This window comes from Asterias amurensis, chromosome 6 (assembly GCF_032118995.1).
Source record: "Asterias amurensis chromosome 6, ASM3211899v1".
NCBI lineage: Eukaryota > Metazoa > Echinodermata > Asteroidea > Forcipulatida > Asteriidae > Asterias > Asterias amurensis.
In genome coordinates, this window is record NC_092653.1 from 5,221,801 (window position 1) to 5,242,949 (window position 21,149).

At 39.2% G+C, this 21,149-nt stretch overlaps 2 protein-coding genes and 3 non-coding genes across 5 annotated transcripts in view; 3 read left to right on the top strand and 2 right to left on the bottom strand.

The window, feature by feature from the left end:
- Window positions 1–10,349: 10,349 nt before the first annotated feature.
- LOC139938160 (uncharacterized) lies at window positions 10,350–11,018 on the bottom strand. The gene has a single exon (XM_071933545.1). The coding sequence runs from the start codon at window positions 11,016–11,018 to the stop codon at window positions 10,350–10,352; it is 669 nt and encodes a 222-aa protein (XP_071789646.1).
- A 1,624-nt stretch (window positions 11,019–12,642) lies between these two features.
- The window catches only part of LOC139939099 (long-chain fatty acid transport protein 2-like), a 61,948-nt gene continuing 53,441 nt past the window's right edge, over window positions 12,643–21,149 (bottom strand). Inside the window, exons 9-11 of the mRNA XM_071934836.1 lie at window positions 20,389–20,587; window positions 19,172–19,269; window positions 12,643–17,029 (exon numbers count right to left, since the gene is read on the bottom strand). Coding sequence (XP_071790937.1) covers window positions 16,722–17,029; window positions 19,172–19,269; window positions 20,389–20,587 — 605 coding nt within the window. The 3' untranslated portion in view covers window positions 12,643–16,721. The remainder of the gene's footprint in view (window positions 17,030–19,171; window positions 19,270–20,388; window positions 20,588–21,149) is intronic.
- On the top strand, window positions 15,248–15,321 carry Trnar-ucu (transfer RNA arginine (anticodon UCU)). Its single transcript has one exon. It is a non-coding gene; the product is annotated as a tRNA-Arg (tRNA).
- On the top strand, window positions 15,604–15,677 carry Trnar-ucu (transfer RNA arginine (anticodon UCU)). The gene has a single exon. It is a non-coding gene; the product is annotated as a tRNA-Arg (tRNA).
- Window positions 20,943–21,016, top strand: Trnar-ucu (transfer RNA arginine (anticodon UCU)). The gene has a single exon. It is a non-coding gene; the product is annotated as a tRNA-Arg (tRNA).

Genomic DNA, 21,149 nt, shown 5'->3' on the forward strand with positions numbered 1-21,149 from the left:
TAGTTTCCCATTGACTTGTGTATGGTTGTGTAGTTTCCCATTGACTTGTGTATGGTTGTGTAGTTCCCAATGACTTGTGTATGGTTGTGCAGTTTCCCATTGACTTGTGTATGGTTGTGTAGTTTCCCATTGACTTGTGTATGTTTGTGTAGTTTCCCATTGACTTGTGTATGGTTGTGTAGTTTCCTATTGACTTGTGTATGGTTGTGTAGTTTCCCATTGACTTGTGTATGGTTGTGTAGTTTCCCATTGACTTGTGTATGGTTGTGTAGTTTCCCGTTGACTTGTGTATGGTTGTGTAGTTTCCCATTGACTTGTGTATGGTTGTGTAGTTTCCAATTGACTTGTGTATGGTTGTGTAGTTCCCAATGACTTGTGTATGGTTGTGTAGTTTCCCATTGACTTGTGTATGGTTGTGTAGTTTCCCATTGACTTGTGTATAGTCGTGTAGTTTCCCATTGACTTGTGTATGGTTGTGTAGTTTCCCATTGACTTGTGTATGGTTGTGTAGTTCCCAATGACTTGTGTATGGTTGTGCAGTTTCCCGTTGACTTGTGTATGGTTGTGTAGTTTCCCATTGACTTGTGTATGGTTGTGTAGTTTCCCATTGACTTGTGTATGTTTGTGTAGTTTTCCATTGACTTGTGTATGGTTGTGTAGTTTCCTATTGACTTGTGTATGGTTGTGTAGTTTCCCATTGACTTGTGTATGGTTGTGTAGTTTCCCGTTGACTTGTGTATGGTTGTGTAGTTTCCCATTGACTTGTGTATGGTTGTGTAGTTTCCCGTTGACTTGTGTATGGTTGTGTAGTTTCCCATTGACTTGTGTATGGTTGTGTAGTTTCCCTTAGACTTGTGTATGGTTGTGCAGTTTCCCGTTGACTTGTGTATAGTCGTGTAGTTTCCCATTGACTTGTGTATGGTTGTGTAGTTTCCCATTGACTTGTGTATGGTTGTGTAGTTCCCAATGACTTGTGTATGGTTGTGCAGTTTCCCGTTGACTTGTGTATGGTTGTGTAGTTTCCCATTGACTTGTGTATGGTTGTGTAGTTTCCCATTGACTTGTGTATGTTTGTGTAGTTTCCCATTGACTTGTGTATGGTTGTGTAGTTTCCTATTGACTTGTGTATGGTTGTGTAGTTTCCCATTGACTTGTGTATGGTTGTGTAGTTTCCCATTGACTTGTGTATGGTTGTGTAGTTTCCCATTGACTTGTGTATGGTTGTGTAGTTTCCCATTGACTTGTGTATGGTTGTGTAGTTTCCCATTGACTTGTGTATGGTTGTGTAGTTCCCAATGACTTGTGTATGGTTGTGTAGTTTCCCATTGACTTGTGTATGGTTGTGTAGTTTCCTATTGACTTGTGTATGGTTGTGTAGTTTCCCGTTGACTTGTGCATGGTTGTGTAGTTTCCCGTTGACTTGTGTATGGTTGTGCAGTTTCCCGTTGACTTGTGTATAGTCGTGTAGTTTCCCATTGACTTGTGTATGGTTGTGTAGTTTCCCATTGACTTGTGTATGGTTGTGTAGTTCCCAATGACTTGTGTATGGTTGTGCAGTTTCCCGTTGACTTGTGTATGGTTGTGTAGTTTCCCATTGACTTGTGTATGGTTGTGTAGTTTCCCATTGACTTGTGTATGGTTATGTAGTTTCCCCTTGACTTTTGTATGGTTGTGCAGTTTCCCGTTGACTTGTGTATGGTTGTGTAGTTTCCCATTGACTTGTGTATGGTTGTGTAGTTTCCCATTGACTTGTGTATGGTTGTGTAGTTTCCTATTGACTTGTGTATGGTTGTGTAGTTTCCCATTGACTTGTGTATGGTTGTGTAGTTTCCCATTGACTTGTGTATGTTGTGTAGTTTCCCATTGACTTGTGTATGGTTGTGTAGTTTCCCATTGACTTGTGTATGGTTGTGTAGTTTCCTATTGACTTGTGTATGGTTGTGTAGTTTCCCGTTGACTTGTGTATGGTTGTGTAGTTTCCCGTTGACTTGTGTATGGTTGTGCAGTTTCCCGTTGACTTGTGTATAGTCGTGTAGTTTCCCATTGACTTGTGTATGGTTGTGTAGTTTCCCATTGACTTGTGTATGGTTGTGTAGTTCCCAATGACTTGTGTATGGTTGTGCAGTTTCCCGTTGACTTGTGTATGGTTGTGTAGTTTCCCATTGACTTGTGTATGGTTGTGTAGTTTCCCGTTGACTTGTGTATGGTTGTGTAGTTTCCTATTGACTTGTGTATGGTTGTGTAGTTTCCCATTGACTTGTGTATGGTTGTGTAGTTTCCCATTGACTTGTGTATGGTTGTGTAGTTTCCCATTGACTTGTGTATGGTTGTGTAGTTTCCCATTGACTTGTGTATGGTTGTGTAGTTTCAGATTGACTTGTGTATGGTTGTGTAGTTACCCATTGACTTGTGTATGGTTATGTAGTTTCCCCTTGACTTTTGTATGGTTGTGTAGTTTCCCATTGACTTGTGTATGGTTGTGTAGTTCCCCAACGACTTGTGTATGGTTGTGTAGTTTCGCAATGACTTGTGTATGGTTGTGTAGTTTCCCATTGACTTGTGTATGTTTGTGTAGTTTCCCGTTGACTTGTGTATGGTTGTGCAGTTTCCCGTTGACTTGTGTATAGTCGTGTAGTTTCCCATTGACTTGTGTATAGTTGTGCAGTTTCCCATTGACTTGTGTATGGTTGTGTAGTTCCCAATGACTTGTGTATGGTTGTGCAGTTTCCCGTTGACTTGTGTATGGTTGTGTAGTTTCCCATTGACTTGTGTATGGTTGTGTAGTTTCCCATTGACTTGTGTATGTTTGTGTAGTTTTCCTTTGACTTGTGTATGGTTGTGTAGTTTCCTATTAACTTGTGTATGGTTGTGTAGTTTCCCATTGACTTGTGTATGGTTGTGTAGTTTCCCGTTGACTTGTGTATGGTTGTGTAGTTTCCCCAACGACTTGTGTATGGTTGTGTAGTTTCCCGTTGACTTGTGTATGGTTGTGCAGTTTCCCGTTGACTTGTGTATAGTCGTGTAGTTTCCCATTGACTTGTGTATGGTTGTGTAGTTTCCCATTGACTTGTGTATGGTTGTGTAGTTCCCAATGACTTGTGTATGGTTGTGCAGTTTCCCGTTGACTTGTGTATGGTTGTGCAGTTTCCCGTTGACTTGTGTATGGTTGTGTAGTTTCCCATTGACTTGTGTATGGTTGTGTAGTTTCCCATTGACTTGTGTATGTTTGTGTAGTTTTCCTTTGACTTGTGTATGGTTGTGTAGTTTCCTATTAACTTGTGTATGGTTGTGTAGTTTCCCATTGACTTGTGTATGGTTGTGTAGTTTCCCGTTGACTTGTGTATGGTTGTGTAGTTTCCCCAACGACTTGTGTATGGTTGTGTAGTTTCCCGTTGACTTGTGTATGGTTGTGCAGTTTCCCGTTGACTTGTGTATAGTCGTGTAGTTTCCCGTTGACTTGTGTATAGTCGTGTAGTTTCCCATTGACTTGTGTATAGTTGTGTAGTTTCCCATTGACTTGTGTATGGTTGTGTAGTTCCCAATGACTTGTGTATGGTTGTGCAGTTTCCCGTTGACTTGTGTATGGTTGTGTAGTTTCCCATTGACTTGTGTATGGTTGTGTAGTTCCCAATGACTTGTGTATGGTTGTGTAGTTTCCCATTGACTTGTGTATGGTTGTGTAGTTTCCCATTGACTTGTGTATAGTCGTGTAGTTTCCCATTGACTTGTGTATGGTTGTGTAGTTTCCCATTGACTTGTGTATGGTTGTGTAGTTCCCAATGACTTGTGTATGGTTGTGCAGTTTCCCATTGACTTGTGTATGGTTGTGTAGTTCCCAATGACTTGTGTATGGTTGTGCAGTTTCCCGTTGACTTGTGTATGGTTGTGTAGTTTCCCATTGACTTGTGTATGTTTGTGTAGTTTCCCATTGACTTGTGTATGGTTGTGTAGTTTCCTATTGACTTGTGTATGGTTGTGTAGTTTCCCATTGACTTGTGTATGGTTGTGTAGTTTCCCATTGACTTGTGTATGGTTGTGAAGTGTCCCATTGACTTGTTTATAGTTGTGTAGTTTCCCTTTGACTTGTGTATGGTTGTGTAGTTTCCCGTTAAATTGTGTATGTTTGTGCAGTTTCCCATTGACTTGTGTATGGTTGTGTAGTTTCCCTTTGACTTGTGTATGGTTGTGTAGTTCCCAATGACTTGTGTATGGTTGTGTAGTTTCCCATTGACTTGTGTATGGTTGTGTAGTTTCCCATTGACTTGTGTATGGTTGTGAAGTGTCCCATTGACTTGTTTATGGTTGTGTAGTTTCCCTTTGACTTGGTATGGTTGTGTAGTTTCCCGTTGACTTGTGTATGTTTGTGCAGTTTCCCGTTGACTTGTGTATGGTTGTGTAGTTTCCCATTGACTTGTGTATGGTTGTGTAGTTTCCCATTGCAATGTGTATGGTTGTGTAGTTTCCTATTGACTTGTGTATGGTTGTGTAGTTTCCCAGTGACTTGTGTATGGTTGTGTAGTTTCCCATTGACTTGTGTATGGTTGTGTAGTTTCCCATTGACTTGTGTATGGTTGTGTAGTTTCCCATTGACTTGTGTATGGTTGTGTAGTTTCCCCTTGACTTTTGTATGGTTGTGTAGTTTCCCATTGACTTGTGTATGGTTGTGTAGTTCCCCATTGACTTGTGTATGTTTGTGTAGTTTCCCGTTGACTTGTGTATGGTTGTGCAGTTTCCCGTTGACTTGTGTATAGTCGTGTAGTTTCCCATTGACTTGTGTATGGTTGTGTAGTTTCCCATTGACTTGTGTATGGTTGTGTAGTTCCCAATGACTTGTGTATGGTTGTGCAGTTTCCCGTTGACTTGTGTATGGTTGTGTAGTTTCCCATTGACTTGTGTATGGTTGTGTTGTTTCCCATTGACTTGTGTATGTTTTTGTAGTTTTCCATTGACTTGTGTATGGTTGTGTAGTTTTCTATTGACTTGTGTATGGTTGTGTAGTTTCCCATTGACTTGTGTATGGTTGTGTAGTTTCCCGTTGACTTGTGTATGGTTGTGTAGTTTCCCATTGACTTGTGTATGGTTGTGTAGTTTCCCGTTGACTTGTGTATGGTTGTGCAGTTTCCCGTTGACTTGTGTATAGTCGTGTAGTTTCCCATTGACTTGTGTATGGTTGTGTAGTTTCCCATTGACTTGTGTATGGTTGTGTAGTTCCCAATGACTTGTGTATGGTTGTACAGTTTCCCGTCGACTTGTGTATGGTTGTGTAGTTTCCCATTGACTTGTGTATGTTTGTGTAGTTTCCCATTGACTTGTGTATGGTTGTGTAGTTTCCTATTGACTTGTGTCTGGTTGTGTAGTTTCCCATTGACTTGTGTATGGTTGTGTAGTTTCCCATTGACTTGTGTATGGTTGTGTAGTTTCCCATTGACTTGTGTATGGTTGTGTAGTTCCCAATGACTTGTGTATGGTTGTGTAGTTTCCCATTGACTTGTGTATGGTTGTGTAGTTTCCCATTGACTTGTGTATGGTTGTGAAGTTTCCCATTGACTTGTTTATGGTTGTGTAGTTTCCCTTTGACTTGTGTATGGTTGTGTAGTTTCCCATTGACTTGTGTATAGTCGTGTAGTTTCCCATTGACTTGTGTATGGTTGTGTAGTTTCCCATTGACTTGTGTATGGTTGTGTAGTTCCCAATGACTTGTGTATGGTTGTGCAGTTTCCCGTTGACTTGTGTATGGTTGTGTAGTTTCCCATTGACTTGTGTATGGTTGTGTAGTTTCCCATTGACTTGTGTATGGTTGTGTAGTTTCCTATTGACTTGTGTATGGTTGTGTAGTTTCCCATTGACTTGTGTATGGTTGTGTAGTTTCCCATTGACTTGTGTATGTTGTGTAGTTTCCCATTGACTTGTGTATGGTTGTGTAGTTTCCCATTGACTTGTGTATGGTTGTGTAGTTTCAGATTGACTTGTGTATGGTTGTGTAGTTACCCATTGACTTGTGTATGGTTATGTAGTTTCCCCTTGACTTTTGTATGGTTGTGTAGTTTCCCATTGACTTGTGTATGGTTGTGTAGTTCCCCAACGACTTGTGTATGGTTGTGTAGTTTCGCATTGACTTGTGTATGGTTGTGTAGTTTCCCATTGACTTGTGTATGTTTGTGTAGTTTCCCGTTGACTTGTGTATGGTTGTGCAGTTTCCCGTTGACTTGTGTATAGTCGTGTAGTTTCCCATTGACTTGTGTATAGTTGTGTAGTTTCCCATTGACTTGTGTATGGTTGTGTAGTTCCCAATGACTTGTGTATGGTTGTGCAGTTTCCCGTTGACTTGTGTATGGTTGTGTAGTTTCCCATTGACTTGTGTATGGTTGTGTAGTTTCCCATTGACTTGTGTATGTTTGTGTAGTTTTCCTTTGACTTGTGTATGGTTGTGTAGTTTCCTATTAACTTGTGTATGGTTGTGTAGTTTCCCATTGACTTGTGTATGGTTGTGTAGTTTCCCGTTGACTTGTGTATGGTTGTGTAGTTTCCCCAACGACTTGTGTATGGTTGTGTAGTTTCCCGTTGACTTGTGTATGGTTGTGCAGTTTCCCGTTGACTTGTGTATAGTCGTGTAGTTTCCCATTGACTTGTGTATGGTTGTGTAGTTTCCCATTGACTTGTGTATGGTTGTGTAGTTTCCCCTTGACTTTTGTATGGTTGTGTAGTTTCCCATTGACTTGTGTATGGTTGTGTAGTTCCCCATTGACTTGTGTATGTTTGTGTAGTTTCCCGTTGACTTGTGTATGGTTGTGCAGTTTCCCGTTGACTTGTGTATAGTCGTGTAGTTTCCCATTGACTTGTGTATGGTTGTGTAGTTTCCCATTGACTTGTGTATGGTTGTGTAGTTCCCAATGACTTGTGTATGGTTGTGCAGTTTCCCGTTGACTTGTGTATGGTTGTGTAGTTTCCCATTGACTTGTGTATGGTTGTGTTGTTTCCCATTGACTTGTGTATGTTTTTGTAGTTTTCCATTGACTTGTGTATGGTTGTGTAGTTTTCTATTGACTTGTGTATGGTTGTGTAGTTTCCCATTGACTTGTGTATGGTTGTGTAGTTTCCCGTTGACTTGTGTATGGTTGTGTAGTTTCCCATTGACTTGTGTATGGTTGTGTAGTTTCCCGTTGACTTGTGTATGGTTGTGCAGTTTCCCGTTGACTTGTGTATAGTCGTGTAGTTTCCCATTGACTTGTGTATGGTTGTGTAGTTTCCCATTGACTTGTGTATGGTTGTGTAGTTCCCAATGACTTGTGTATGGTTGTACAGTTTCCCGTTGACTTGCGTATGGTTGCGTAGTTTCCCATTGACTTGTGTATGTTTGTGTAGTTTCCCATTGACTTGTGTATGGTTGTGTAGTTTCCTATTGACTTGTGTCTGGTTGTGTAGTTTCCCATTGACTTGTGTATGGTTGTGTAGTTTCCCATTGACTTGTGTATGGTTGTGTAGTTTCCCATTGACTTGTGTATGGTTGTGTAGTTCCCAATGACTTGTGTATGGTTGTGTAGTTTCCCATTGACTTGTGTATGGTTGTGTAGTTTCCCATTGACTTGTGTATGGTTGTGAAGTGTCCCATTGACTTGTTTATGGTTGTGTAGTTTCCCTTTGACTTGTGTATGGTTGTGTAGTTTCCCATTGACTTGTGTATGGTTGTGTAGTTTCCCATTGACTTGTGTATGGTTGTGTAGTTCCCAATGACTTGTGTATGGTTGTGTAGTTTCCCATTGACTTGTGTATGGTTGTGTAGTTTCCTATTGACTTGTGTATGGTTGTGTAATTTCCCATTGACTTGTGTATGGTTGTGTGTTTCCCATTGACTTGTGTATGGTTGTGTAATTTCCCATTGACTTGTGTATGGTTGTGTAGTTTCCCATTGACATGTGTATGGTTGTGTAGTTTCCCATTAAGTTGTGTACGGTTTTGTAGTTTCCCCTTTGAGTTGTGTATGGTTGTGTAGTTAGTTTCCCATTGACATGTGTATGGTTGTGTAGTTTCTCATTGACTTGTGTATGGTTGTGTAGTTTCCCATTGACTTGTGTATGGTTGTAAAGTGTTCTACTGACTTGTGTAGTTCCCAATTGACTTGTGTGTGGTTGTGTAGTTTCCCATTAACTTGTGTACGGTTGTGTGCTTTCCCATTGAGTTGCGTACGGTTGTGTAGTTAATTTGAGTTGGAAACTTACCATAATTTTATAATAATATAATGAATAGGGTAGATGGTCTTAGCTTTCGATCCAATTCGGACCTTCTTCAGAGGCATAAAACAAGTACAAACAAACACATATCCATTCATAGAAAAAGAGAGTGGGAAAGGGATTAAGGAAAGGATCCAGAAAGAAGCGGGAAAATAACAGCCAATCAAAGTTTCTTATTCAGAGACAATATTGGTGGCTATGAACCAACAGGAGTGAAGTGGCGAAGACAAAGGATGTTTAAAATGAAAGGATGGGTTACTGGACCATAAAAGTGGTAAATTTATTGTTCGACAACAATGCAGGGAGACATGAAAGGGTAGGATTAGAGAGCAAGTTGCATCATGATGATTTTAAAAATAGGTATGAGGGACCTGTGGAAAAAAGGGGGGGGGGGACTACTTACATCAGATAGTTACAGTGATGAATTGATAAAAACAACTTCAAACAAGATTTATTTATACTTTATGAACAGAATATGTACAACATAAGTTCTTAGGCCGAAGTGAAGTGGAGGGTAATGAGAAGTTATTTAACACCAGTGTTTATGTTATTTTAAAGTCCAAAGGGTTAGACTGTCTTGAGTTGGTGAATCCAGTGTGATTCTCTACTATTGCGGTGTGTGTCATCACCATTGCAAGCTTCAATCACCAGAAGTTCAACATTGTATTGTATTTGCACACATTTATTTCAATGCTGCCCTACATTTAAACTTACACATTTTACAAAGTTTTATAAGTATATTCAAATTATGAGTAGTTTACAGTATTACTTAGTATCTTAGGATATGAAAGTTTACAATGATTTAGATAGTTTATTTATTAGGAAGCTTTTAAAGTAGGACAACAATTAGGTTAGGGTGAAGCAGAGGCTTTTGTGCCTTAACCTATGGGCAGACAAACAACATAAAATACTACACAGAAGAAAGAAAACACAAGACAGACTAGACAAACAAAATACACGACAGGGGCTAATATATGATGGTGAGTAAGTTAACAATATACTTAAATAAACCTACGAATAAGCATCAAGAAGTTGTTTTTTTAATTTTCTTGTGAATGCAGGAAGAGTGGTTGAAGATTTAATTGGGTAACTCAAATTATTCCAAAACATAACGCCACGTTGAACAAGACTATTTTGGTATAATGTTGTTCTCTGGCGGGAAACGAACAGGTTTTTTTTGGCAGTGCTACGAGTATAGTGTGAATGGATGTTGGAAGTTAGTGCGAAAAGTGATTTAATGCAACTTGGCAATGCGTTATTCATAGCTTTATACATAAATTTACCCAAATTTAGTTGGTAAAGGTCAATAATTTGTAGTAATCTAAGATTAAAAAATAATGGAGCCGTATGGTCACGGGCACCAGCATTAGAAATAATACGAACAGCTCGCTTTTGCAAGGTGAGAAGTCTACTGCTTTGTGTTAAAGAACCACCCCAAGTAAAAATGGAATAATTTAAATACGGAAGAACCAAAGAGTTATACATCAATGACACTATGATTGGGGCTGTTGAAGTGGATAGAGACTGGGTACGGTTTCTTAGTCTTTATGGAAGAGACATGATTCGCAAAGCGAAGACTAAGTTTGGTCTTAGTCTCTCCCACATATTGCAGCCCACATCTCTTACATGATATGACATAGACTACATTAGACGTGCTACATTCAGAGTCGGTCTTGATGTTGTATGAAGAGCCAGTGGTATGACTCTTCACCTTAAGTGAGGGCTTAATATGCAGACACGTTTTGCATTTGGAACGGGTACATTTGTGACAGCCAGGTATATCTGTCGCGGGTTGTGTTTGGACTGTACCTGGGGGAAGTTTGGCCCTCACAAGTATGTCACCAAGGTTCTTAGGGCGGCGGAATGCAACCATGGGAACCTTAGGGATTGCTGAGTGTAACCTGCTGGAGGAGTGAAGTATAGGCATGTTATTATTGAGAATTGAGGGAAGTTTGGGTAGTTTAGGGTGGAAGATGGTGACCAAAGCAACTCTATTGGTCGGAGCTTTTTTAGCTCCCGTGTTAGCCAACAGAGTATGACGAGGTACAATGAGAGCCCTGTTGATAGCAAGTTGGACCCTACGTTCGCTGTGTCCCCTAGATACAAGGTATTTCCTTAGCTCTATGAGCGCCTCTTGTACAGGGTATCTTTGGAACAGATACGCCTGATACGCAAGGCCTGACTGTAAGCAATTGCCTTCTTACAGTGACTCTTACAGTGACTAGGGTGACAGCTATTGGAGAGAAGGTACTGGTGGGTTTCGGTGGGTTTACTGTAAACATCTGTGACAAGGCCATTTGGAGACTTGGTTATTGTCACATCTAGAAAGTTCACACTGGTGAGAGATTGTTCGGTAGTGAACTTTATGGTGAGGTGAAATAAGTTGATATGGTTAATAAACTCATCCAAGCTGTCTTGGTCACCACACCAGATGGAGAAAATATCATCAATAAATCTCCACCAAACTAGTGGTCGGTTGGGGGCGGAGGATAGGAGTCTGTCCTCCAACTGAGACATGAATAGGTTAGCATATGAGGGTGCCATTTTGGTACCCATGGCAGTACCCTGTACCTGTAGAAAATGCCTGTCAGAAAATGTGAAATTATTCTTCATTAGAATGTGGCTCATGAGTTCCTTAATATGACTCACTGAGGGGCGGGACTGATTACTAGCATTGAGGGCAGAGACACATGCACTCATGCCTTCATGATGGGGTATGTTAGTATACAGTGATGAAACATCAAAAGTAACCAAAATAGCAGAGTCAGGTATTTGCGTGCTTGACCTCATCTAGTTTGTGGAGAAAGTCTTTGGTATCTTTGATGACGGAAGGAATACGGCAGACTAAGGGTTTGAGGAAGCTATCGACAAACTCAGAAATGCGCTCTGTGGGGCTACCATTCCCAGATACAATAGGTCTCCCCGGGTTATTGGGCTTATGTATCTTATATAATAATAACATACCTCGATAATTTGCTGACTGAGTGAAACTAAACTGATGCCAATCCATTATCTTGGTGATGTTTTTAGCAATCGTCTCTCTCCCCCCCCCCCATGTGCTCTTTACGTCCGCAGCCGCCTTGAAGAGAAAACGCCACGGGTCGTCGGAATAAATTAGTAAAGGTAACAAATATTCATGATTCTCATCTTGACTGATGAAGAGGAAACAACACGGACAAGAGACTAAGCAAGCACTGGTTCCAACAGCACATACATTGTTCATAAACCAAATGAGAAACAGGAACCAGCGGCAATTACCATAGAACGTGCACGGTTGTAGTTCGTGGTTTAGCTTCATACGTCTGTTCTGTTACATATCTAAAAAGAGCGAAGGAACGTCATCGAAGCTCGACTGGGCCCCTGTCTGTATCAGCCTCGAACAATGACGTCAGACGTTCAGGCTACATCGAAGCCGGTGTCGTATGCAATTATGTTCTTTATGCTATACTATCCGGAAGACATTATTGCATATGCAATAATGTTCGCCGGACGGTTTTGCATATGCAATTGTGTCCGCTCGGACGCTGCTGCATAATGCTATTGTGTCCACCCGGACACATTTGCATATGCATTTGTGTCCGCCCCCGTGCAAAGCCGTCCTTGCAGTAAATTAAACGCTGTGGCGACTGAACACGTTTGCCATTTTTTTTTACAAGCTAAGTGCATGTCCTGAATGATAATTATGTGAAATGTTCGGCCGTTGGGTATATTCGCTGCAATCATAAAATACGTGTATAGGTTCAGGCAGTGCATGCACGTTCGCTTATACGCGCGCACATACATGTACAGTCATGTACATGTCCACCGGACGGTTTTTGCATAGCCCCGGACACGATTGCATATGCAAAAGTGTCCGGAGCGGACAGTATTGCATGGCGGACACAATTGCATCTGACACCGGCCCTTCACAGTCTAACATCTTTTCCCCGGGTGGACGTGGAGGGGAGCTCCAGGGAGGCCCCAGGAGTTTGACGGTTACCCTGATGCACCCGTATGCATAACTGTTAATAATAACTGTTATTTTTATTCATAAGACAATCTGTCGTTAGTCTAATAACATTTGGGGCTATATTATCTGCATGTAAATAGAAAACTAAAAACAAGTTTTAAAAACTTTGAAATTATCGCATTGATTGAAACTCTGGAAAATGTAAATTAAAAAAAAAAATCTAAATTTTGCCATTGCTCGTGTATCATAATTTGGAACAGAAAGCTGAACAATAATTTGTTACAAAGTTTTTGGGCCTGTATGATCGTATTTTTTTTTGTCCGGGTGGGACTGAGGAGGTATACTGTTTAACCAGAAAAAGAAAAACAACAAACCCTAAACATCAAAATAAGTGATTCATGATTATGCGCTTTTAATTTGAACGTATTTTATTTTATTCATAAAGATTACAATTTTTCTGGTTTAGTGGCTGTGTTTCAATTTACAATTTGAACAATTGAGGCCTATACGATTATTTGGTTTGAACTTAGAAGCATCTAACTCATTAAACTTTCTTTTTTCTTTCACAGCCGCAAAAGCTTTAGGCCTACCCAACCGAGGTTTGCAGAGTACGGACAGCGGCTGATCACTTCACAAATGATTACCATTAGTCAATGCTTTTTATGTGACCCACTCTGTGAAAATGAGTCAGATGTTGCCCAAAGCATTATTGTGTAATGGACAGTTTAATGTGGAAAATGTCAACAACAAAAAAATGTTCTTTTTTTTTATCTTATAAGATCTATATTTGCATTGTAAACCTTTAGAAGAATTATTTTTAGGAAATAAAGCTATGAATACAACAATTTGTGATCATACTTTAATATAATTTGTATCCTTTTGCTTGAAATGGTAGTTTAAAACATCACTTTACTTGTATTTCGTTTTTAACAAAAAATGATATATATGGCTAATTTCAAACAGGAGTAACTCAGCAACGCGATACAAAAGCTTTGACATATACCAAATAACTGCTGCTGTGTTTATTTCCAGCCATGCATATAACTCAATTCTTTAAATTGTCAACATCTGACTCATTTTCACAGAACGGGTCACAAATTACCCATGAATACTTTCGAAAACGAAAAGTAAAATATTCTTCCCTCAGAGAAGCTTAAAATGTTTTAATAAAAATGACAGATCCCTACCAACCCAGGATCCAATTGTAAGAGCGAGACCGCTCATATTGGAGGTAAACGAAAGAAATGACAAGTTCCCTTTTATACTATATACTTGAATCAAAAAGTCCTATCCATATAGAAATATTCTTCATTCAAAAATATACTTGTGAAAACAAAAAACATGGCACTTCTATGCGTATTCAGTTACACTTGAAAACTTAAACCAAAACAAAAACCCGAATCAGAAGCTAAAACTTTGTCAAAAACTACACCTGCAATAAAATGAAATCAAAACCACTGTCAAAATGCCGTACTGTATAATATACAACATTATGGCTGTCTACTTTTGTTAATAAACAAAATGGCCAAGTTATCCACCTGTTTTCTCATTAATTAACTTTCAAAGAACCAGAGATGTCTCTACGTCAATAGAAACTACTAATTAGTGCGTACTAAAACAATAAAACAATCTCAACATATGAACAAAATAACAAATCTGTGAAAATTAGAACCCAATTGGTCGTCGAAGTTGTGAAATAATAATGGAAGAAAAAACACCCTTGTCACACGAAGTTGTGTGCTTTCAGATGCTTGATTTCGGGACCTCAACATCTAATTTTGAGGTCTCGAAATCAAATTCGTGGAAAATTACTTCTTTCTCGAAAACTACGTTACTTCAGAGGGAGCCGTTTCTCACAATGTTTTATACTATCAACAACTCTCCATTGCTTTATACCAAGTAAGTTTTTATGCTAATAATTATTTTGAGTATTTACCAATAGTGTCCAGTGCCTTTAAGCATTATTCGCCCAAAAGAATATAGAACCAAGTCTACTTTTTGTTTTACTAGACCTTCATTTTGAATAATAAAAGCTTACATTATATAAAATATTCTTGCATTTCAAACACAAACATGATTTTGATACAAACGTCAATAATTGAAAACAACACAGTCACCACCCTGTTCCTCACACGGTAGCCCGTTAGTATGATAAACAAGAAATAATCAAATATATAAATATCAAATATCATATAAATATATACATATTTTACACAATAACAACTTTGATTTTCTTTGCATTCATGAAAAGCTTTTTAAAACAATGAGCTATTGTCTTTAGTTTGTACACAATAATTTTACAGCATATAATATATATTTCCCGAGAGAATTAAAAGGAAGACAATTGTTATAAATGCTTTTAATGTTTACTTGAAACGCTGGTTTCCTGTTCCCCGTTTTGAATATTATGTATCGCAATAAAGTAGGCACTTTCACTGCAAAAAAAACTGGGTTATAAATATTGACACCATGGGTGTTGAGATAACACTGATTGCTGCATAAAAACAAAATAACTAATTTAGTGTTATTTGAACACCCTAAGATGTTTATTTTGTTCAGCTCTCTTTGGTATCTGTATGTGACGACACCAATTTTGACAACCCAGTTTCTGCAGTTTATTTAACAAATCGTTTAAAATGAAAAGATACATTAAAAACACTGACAAGTCTTCTTATTACTTGGTGTATCTCAACATATGCATAAAATAACAAACCTGTGAAAATTTGTGCTCAATTGGTCGTCGAACTTGCGAGATAATAATGAAAGAAAAAACACCATTGTCACACAAAGTTGTGTGCTTTATAGATGCTTGATTTCGGGACCTCAAAATCTAGTTCTGAGGTCTCGAAATCAAATTCGTGGAAATTACCTCTTTCTCGAAAACTACGTTAATTCAGAGGGGGAGCCGTTTCTCACAATGTTTTTTACTATCGGCAGCTAATAACTATTTTGAGTAATAACCAATAGTGTCCACTGCCTTTAATATGCCAAAATATACCGTAAAGCCGTAAACATTATTGGTGATACAGCTAGTGGTCCAATGACCCTCAAACACCAGACTTACCAACAAGTCCTCGTGGCGCAACGGATTAGCGCGTTGGACTTCTAATTCAAAGGTTCCGGGTTCGAATCCCGGCGGGGATAGAGTTTTTTCTTGATGATAACTTGAACTTTGCTTTTTCACATGCCATTTTTTAACAGGAGAAGTTTAAAATTTAAATTTAAAAGTCCTATCTAGGCCTATGAAATCTTAATCAATTTGTCGGTGAAAGACAAGAGTACTTTCCCCTCGTCTATTTGTCATAATTTAATCTTGACAATTTGTCTTTTACATATATATTTTTTATTCGGCACGTTCATCAGTTACAGGTTGCTTTTTGTTTAGCCATGTCTTTGGTTGCCAGACTTACTCTTCATCAATCATGGGTCCCCGTGGCGCAACGGATTAGCGCGTTGGACTTCTAATTCAAAGGTTCCGGGTTCGAATCCCGGCGGGGATAAAGTTTTTTCTTGCATATTAGCTTAATCAAATTTAAATTGAATGTCCAAATTATGCACTATTTATATGCCTTTATTATAGGCATGTTTTGAAAAGACAAAAACAAAAATCCTTCGCGTTCAGATTGGTTTGTTTGCAAAACTTGAGCTGGAAAATGGTACATTTATTTTTACATTTCTGCCGAATTGTTAAGTTTCAATAAGTGAGAAAATGGCCCGTATATAGTTTATCCATCCAAATCATCCTTCGGTTGTCAGACTTACTATTCATCCTGCATGAGTCCTCGTGGCGCAACGGATTAGCGCGTTGGACTTCTAATTCAAAGGTTCCGGGTTCGAATCCCGGAATCATACCTTTTGATGCATTTATACATTTATACTCATAAATAACCTTTGTAACCTTGAAAAGACCGGTGTAGAGACAATGGACTAATTATAATTTCCACAAGAGGAAGGTTTACATCTTCGACTTGTTTGTAAAACTTTATAGACAGTGAATAACGATGCGAAGAGAGGTGGGGCCTGACCCCCTTGCTTCCCCAGATCGAAAAAACAAAAATGCAAATACATAGGTAAAATTAAATCGGGAAATGTTTACATAACAGTGTAATGTTAACTGTGTTTTTGTTGTTGCGTATGGCCTCTCACCAAAAGGGACATTTTCAAACGCCTATCAAAAATAATTGTAAGGTCAGTTATTAAAACATGGAGTTTGGAATTTTGGCCCCACATCAGTGTCTGTGGAGAGTCCATTATAAAACAGCTTTATAATAAAACCTTAGCACCCTGCCTACTGGGGACAGCACCTCTGTATACAATGCGCGCCCACCAGTTTTGGTAGTCAATATTCAATCGTGCATATTTCGATACCCAAAATGAGTCAATATCACTATTTACAATTCACCATTAATTAAAAACTAAAACAAAATACACAATTCCAGGTGTTAATGTGATGCTCTTATTATAAGACTCATCAGCTGGAATATTCATTAGGGATACATTATCGTATTATTTCAGATAGTTTGACTGGAGATGTAAAAAAAAAATCATATTCGCACCTCCCCTCTTGTTATTTTCACATAGGCAGCCTCGTCCAGCTTTGAGTATTGTTGCTTGACGACATCGAAGAAGAACATTGGGTCTTTCACCAGGCATGGGTCGAAGGACTCCTGAACAAGGCGTGATTTCGTCTGCTTGAAGGTACTCGTGTGCTCCAGTGAGGTGGGCAGACGCAGAAACCTCGGGCATGCGTAGTTTGGAAGACGCGACGTGACGTATTTGAAGGTTGACACGGGGTCAAAGATCGAGTTTGGGTAGAGCAAGATGGCCGCCATGCCAGCTTTGCCGTAGTGACCTGTTAATGGATATAATAAAGGAATTTCATTTTAATTTTATGAAATCAAGAGCCAGTGTCCCAGGGAATTCTGTCCATGGAGATTCTGTACCCGTATCAATGCTTCAAAAGAGGGCGCTGTTAGAAAAGGTGCACAGTTTGCCATTATGGTGGAGGGGGGGGGGGAATCTCCTGTCATACCCGAGTCACTCAATGAGCACTCAGCAGGGGTCTCATAATTCTGCTGATACCATAGAGCTATATAGCTCTATGGCTGATACACACATGTTGGTGTTGACAGCAGCAGAGTGTGGGTTCAAATCCCAGTCATGACACTTGTACTCTTGAGCAAAATACTTAACCGTTAAAGAAACACGTTGCCTTGGATCGGTCGAGTTGGCCTTTGAAAAGCATTTGTAACCGTTTGTTATGAAACGCATATGGGTGGAAAGATGTTGTAAAAGTAGAATACAATAATCAACAGAAACATGCCTCAAAATTGCGCGGTTTTCCTTTTACCTCGCCGACTAACACGGTCAGCCATTTATGGGAGTCAACTTTTTGACTCCCATAAATGGCCGACCGTGTTAGTTCGCAAAGGAAAAGGAAAACCACGCAATTTCGAGGCAATGTTGAGTGGATCATTGTATTCTACTTTTAAAACATCTTTCTAACCATATGCATTTTATATAAAACGGCTACAAATGCTTTTTATAGACCAACTCGTCCGATCCAAGGCAACGTGTTCCTTTAACCGCTTGTAAAAAGTTTGGAATGTATATCATTCTGCTCTATCAGCCGGGCTCCTAGTGGTTGATACCTAAGCCTACATCCTGATACGGAATGTGAAGGGGTAACCCTGTCTCAGCCCAGGAGTAGGTGGCAACGTTCCCCCTGCAGCCAATTTCACGAAACGCTATGATTAATCACATCTCAAGTTAGGACGAGTAACCAGTCCCAATTTAGGATTCATCTACAAAGGGTCTTTGTACTTTTTGTATAGGACAAAAAAAAAAACACTGTCCACAGATTTACATTAAACTTACAAAGTTTGAAGATAATGATAGTAGAAAGCTGCCCTGAAAATATTACTTGCTGAGGTGCTGTAGTTTTCGAGAAATGAGTAAAACGATGGCCTTCACAAAGAGACACACATCTTTGACTAATTACTATGGCAAGTAGCCAACATATTTAAAGAGACCACTTCGTCAATGGAGAGGTTTAACTTATACAGAATGATTTGAGAGGTCTTTAAAGGGTCGGGGTACTTTTTGTAGGACAAAAAACACAATGTCCACAGATTTACATTAAACTTACACAGTTTGAAGAAAATGATGGTATAAAGCTTCTCTGAAAATATTACTCGCTGAGGTGCTGTAGTTATTGAGAAATGAGTCAAACAATGTCATGAAAATAATTTTCGTCTCAGTGATCATGAGACGAAAATAATTTTAGCATGGAAAAACGTATTAGCATGACATTGTTTTACTAATTTCTCAAAAACTACAGCACAACAGCAACTAATATTTTAAGGTACGCTTTCTATATTATCATTATCTTCAAGTGTAAGTTTAATGTAAATATGTAAACATTGTTATTTGTGTTTTTAATACAAGAGTTAGAAATCGACGGCTGGTGACAGTAGATTTGGCCCAAGTGTATTATAGCCCTCACCTTGAAGTGGCCGTCCGGCCTTGTGATGTTAAAGGCAGTGGACTCTATTGGTAATTGTTAAAGACTAGCCTTCACAGTTGGTGTATCTCAACATATGCATACAATAACAAACCTGTGAAAATTTGAGCTCAATTGGTCATCGAACTTGGGAGATAATAATGAAAGAATAAAACACCCATGTCACACGAAGTTGTGTGCGTTTAGATGGTTGATTTCGAGACCTCAAATTCAAAATCTGAGGTCTCGAAATCAAATGCGTGGAAAATTACTTCTTTCTCGAAAACTATGGCACATCAGAGGGAGCCGTTTCTCACAATGTTTTATACCATCAACCTCTCCCCATTACTCGTTACCAAGTAAGGTTTTTTGCTAATATTTTTTTTGAGTAATTACCAATAGTGTCCACTACCTTTAAACGATTTATCATTAACAAAACAAATCCCATAAAAAAAAGGATACACGTTTAGTTCTTATGCAAGAATACCTTACCTGGCACAGTTACACCATAAACATTAGCCTCAAACACTGAGTCCACTTCATGTAAAACTTGAGAAACCTCGGTCGTTGCCACATTTTCACCTTTCCACCTGTCGCCAGAATTAAAAAAATATTATGGCGAGGAATTTTTATTTTTATATTATCGGAGGATGCACACAATGGGTCGGAGTTCCGTCAGTCCCCCGAGGAGGACAGACGAGACGTAAAGAAGAAGGCAAAACATAAAAACCCAAGAACCTGTTTTGAGTTTGAGTCAAGCTGACAATGCGTAGAGAAATATTTGACTCTTTCTTGAACCGTTGCCACATTTTTTGATTGAGGATTGATGAGGTCCTAGAATTTCACCACTGGCTATTTTTACTCAAAACTCAACCACAACTTTTGGCAGAAGTTTCCAGTGTTAACATAACTTGACATCTGTAGATCATTTTGACTTTTAAATTTTACTTTTTAATAGCAAATCTTGATTTCCTCTGTTTTGTTTAACCATACCTCAAACATGCCTTCTTAATTAAAGTAATGAAGGTTTCAGGCACGTTTCCTTCCTCTGTGGTAACAATGTCTAGCTCACTCTTTAAAAATTATGGATTCATTTACTACCAAGGCCCAATTTCAAAGAGCTGCTTAAGCACACAAAGAAGCTAAGCACAACAAAATTATGCTTACCAGAATAGGGTCACAGCCAAAATACAAGTTGTCATGTACCATCTACGACTGGTATCCTTCTAACCACTGCGTAGCAGATAATCCTTACGAAATATTTTCTGAACATTAATTCTTGTTTTTACCCTACACCAATGGGCAAGTTTGGGTGGCGATCATTTGTCAACCACTGGTCAATGTTCCATGTTTACCTATGCATTAAATACATCCTGGGTACCAGGCAAAATCAACCAATGGTCGACTATAGTCGACTATATAGTCGACTATAGTGCCTCACTCGAACTTGCTAAATGTGTGTGAGCACATACTCAGTACTTTCCCCGAATCCTGTGAAAAACATTACGTGCATATTACTCGGGTGGGATTCGCACCCACGACCTTTGCAATTCTAGAGCAGTGTCTGACCAAGACCACCGAGATTGCCCGGTAGCGGAGGCAGTTCGAACCCAGCAACGGGTATCTCTCAATATTTTCTGATTAAGCAGCTATAGGCTTACATGAAATTGGGCCCAGGACAAATTCTTACTTCTCTTCCATGTCCTTACCTAAAAGTATCTCCCAATCTGTCTTTGAAGTACAAGTTGTAATTCTCATCTTGAACAAACAGGTCTCCCGTGTTGAAGTAGACGTCACCATCTCTCAAGACGTTGTGTACCAGCTTCCTTTGCATCAAGTCCTCCTTCCCAACATACCCCTCCAAGGGAAACGTCTTGTTCACAGGGCAGAGCAATAGCCCAGTGTCTCCTAACAATAACCACACAGACAAACCACAATTTAATAGATGCAACCGGCTAATCTCGATGGTCTGGTAATCGATTCCCTCCCGAGTAATATACCTGTGATATTTGTTTTTAAAAAATCGGGAAAGTACTGAGTATACAGGGCTAACACACGACAGTGTATAAGGGTAAAACCAAAATATTAATAAAGCACAATATTTAGTTGTATGCCATGTTTCATAACACTACACAATAAATGCTAATTGTGGTTCTACCTTCTGTATCTGTGTGACAACCCCTATGGTTCAAATTTAAACAGATACCGGTGGTTCAGCCGAGTTAGCCATTTTCAATGACCCTCACACACATCTCCTCATCAAGTCCCCGTGGCGCAACGGATTAGCGCGTTGGACTTCTAATTCAAAGGCTCCGGGTTCGAATCCGGGCGGGGATGTAATTTTTTTCTAATTCACCGGTTTAACAACTTGACTTCTACTTATAAATTAATCCCCTTACCTGTTACTTTGAAATATAGAAACGTGACCATGCAAGAGAAAACTTACATAGACCACACACCCAACCTGAAA

Excerpts from the sequence above, each read along its gene's own strand:
- LOC139938160 (XM_071933545.1), bottom strand. The coding sequence starts at position 11,018 with ATGAGGTCAAGCACGCAAATACCTGACTCTGCTATTTTGGTTACTTTT.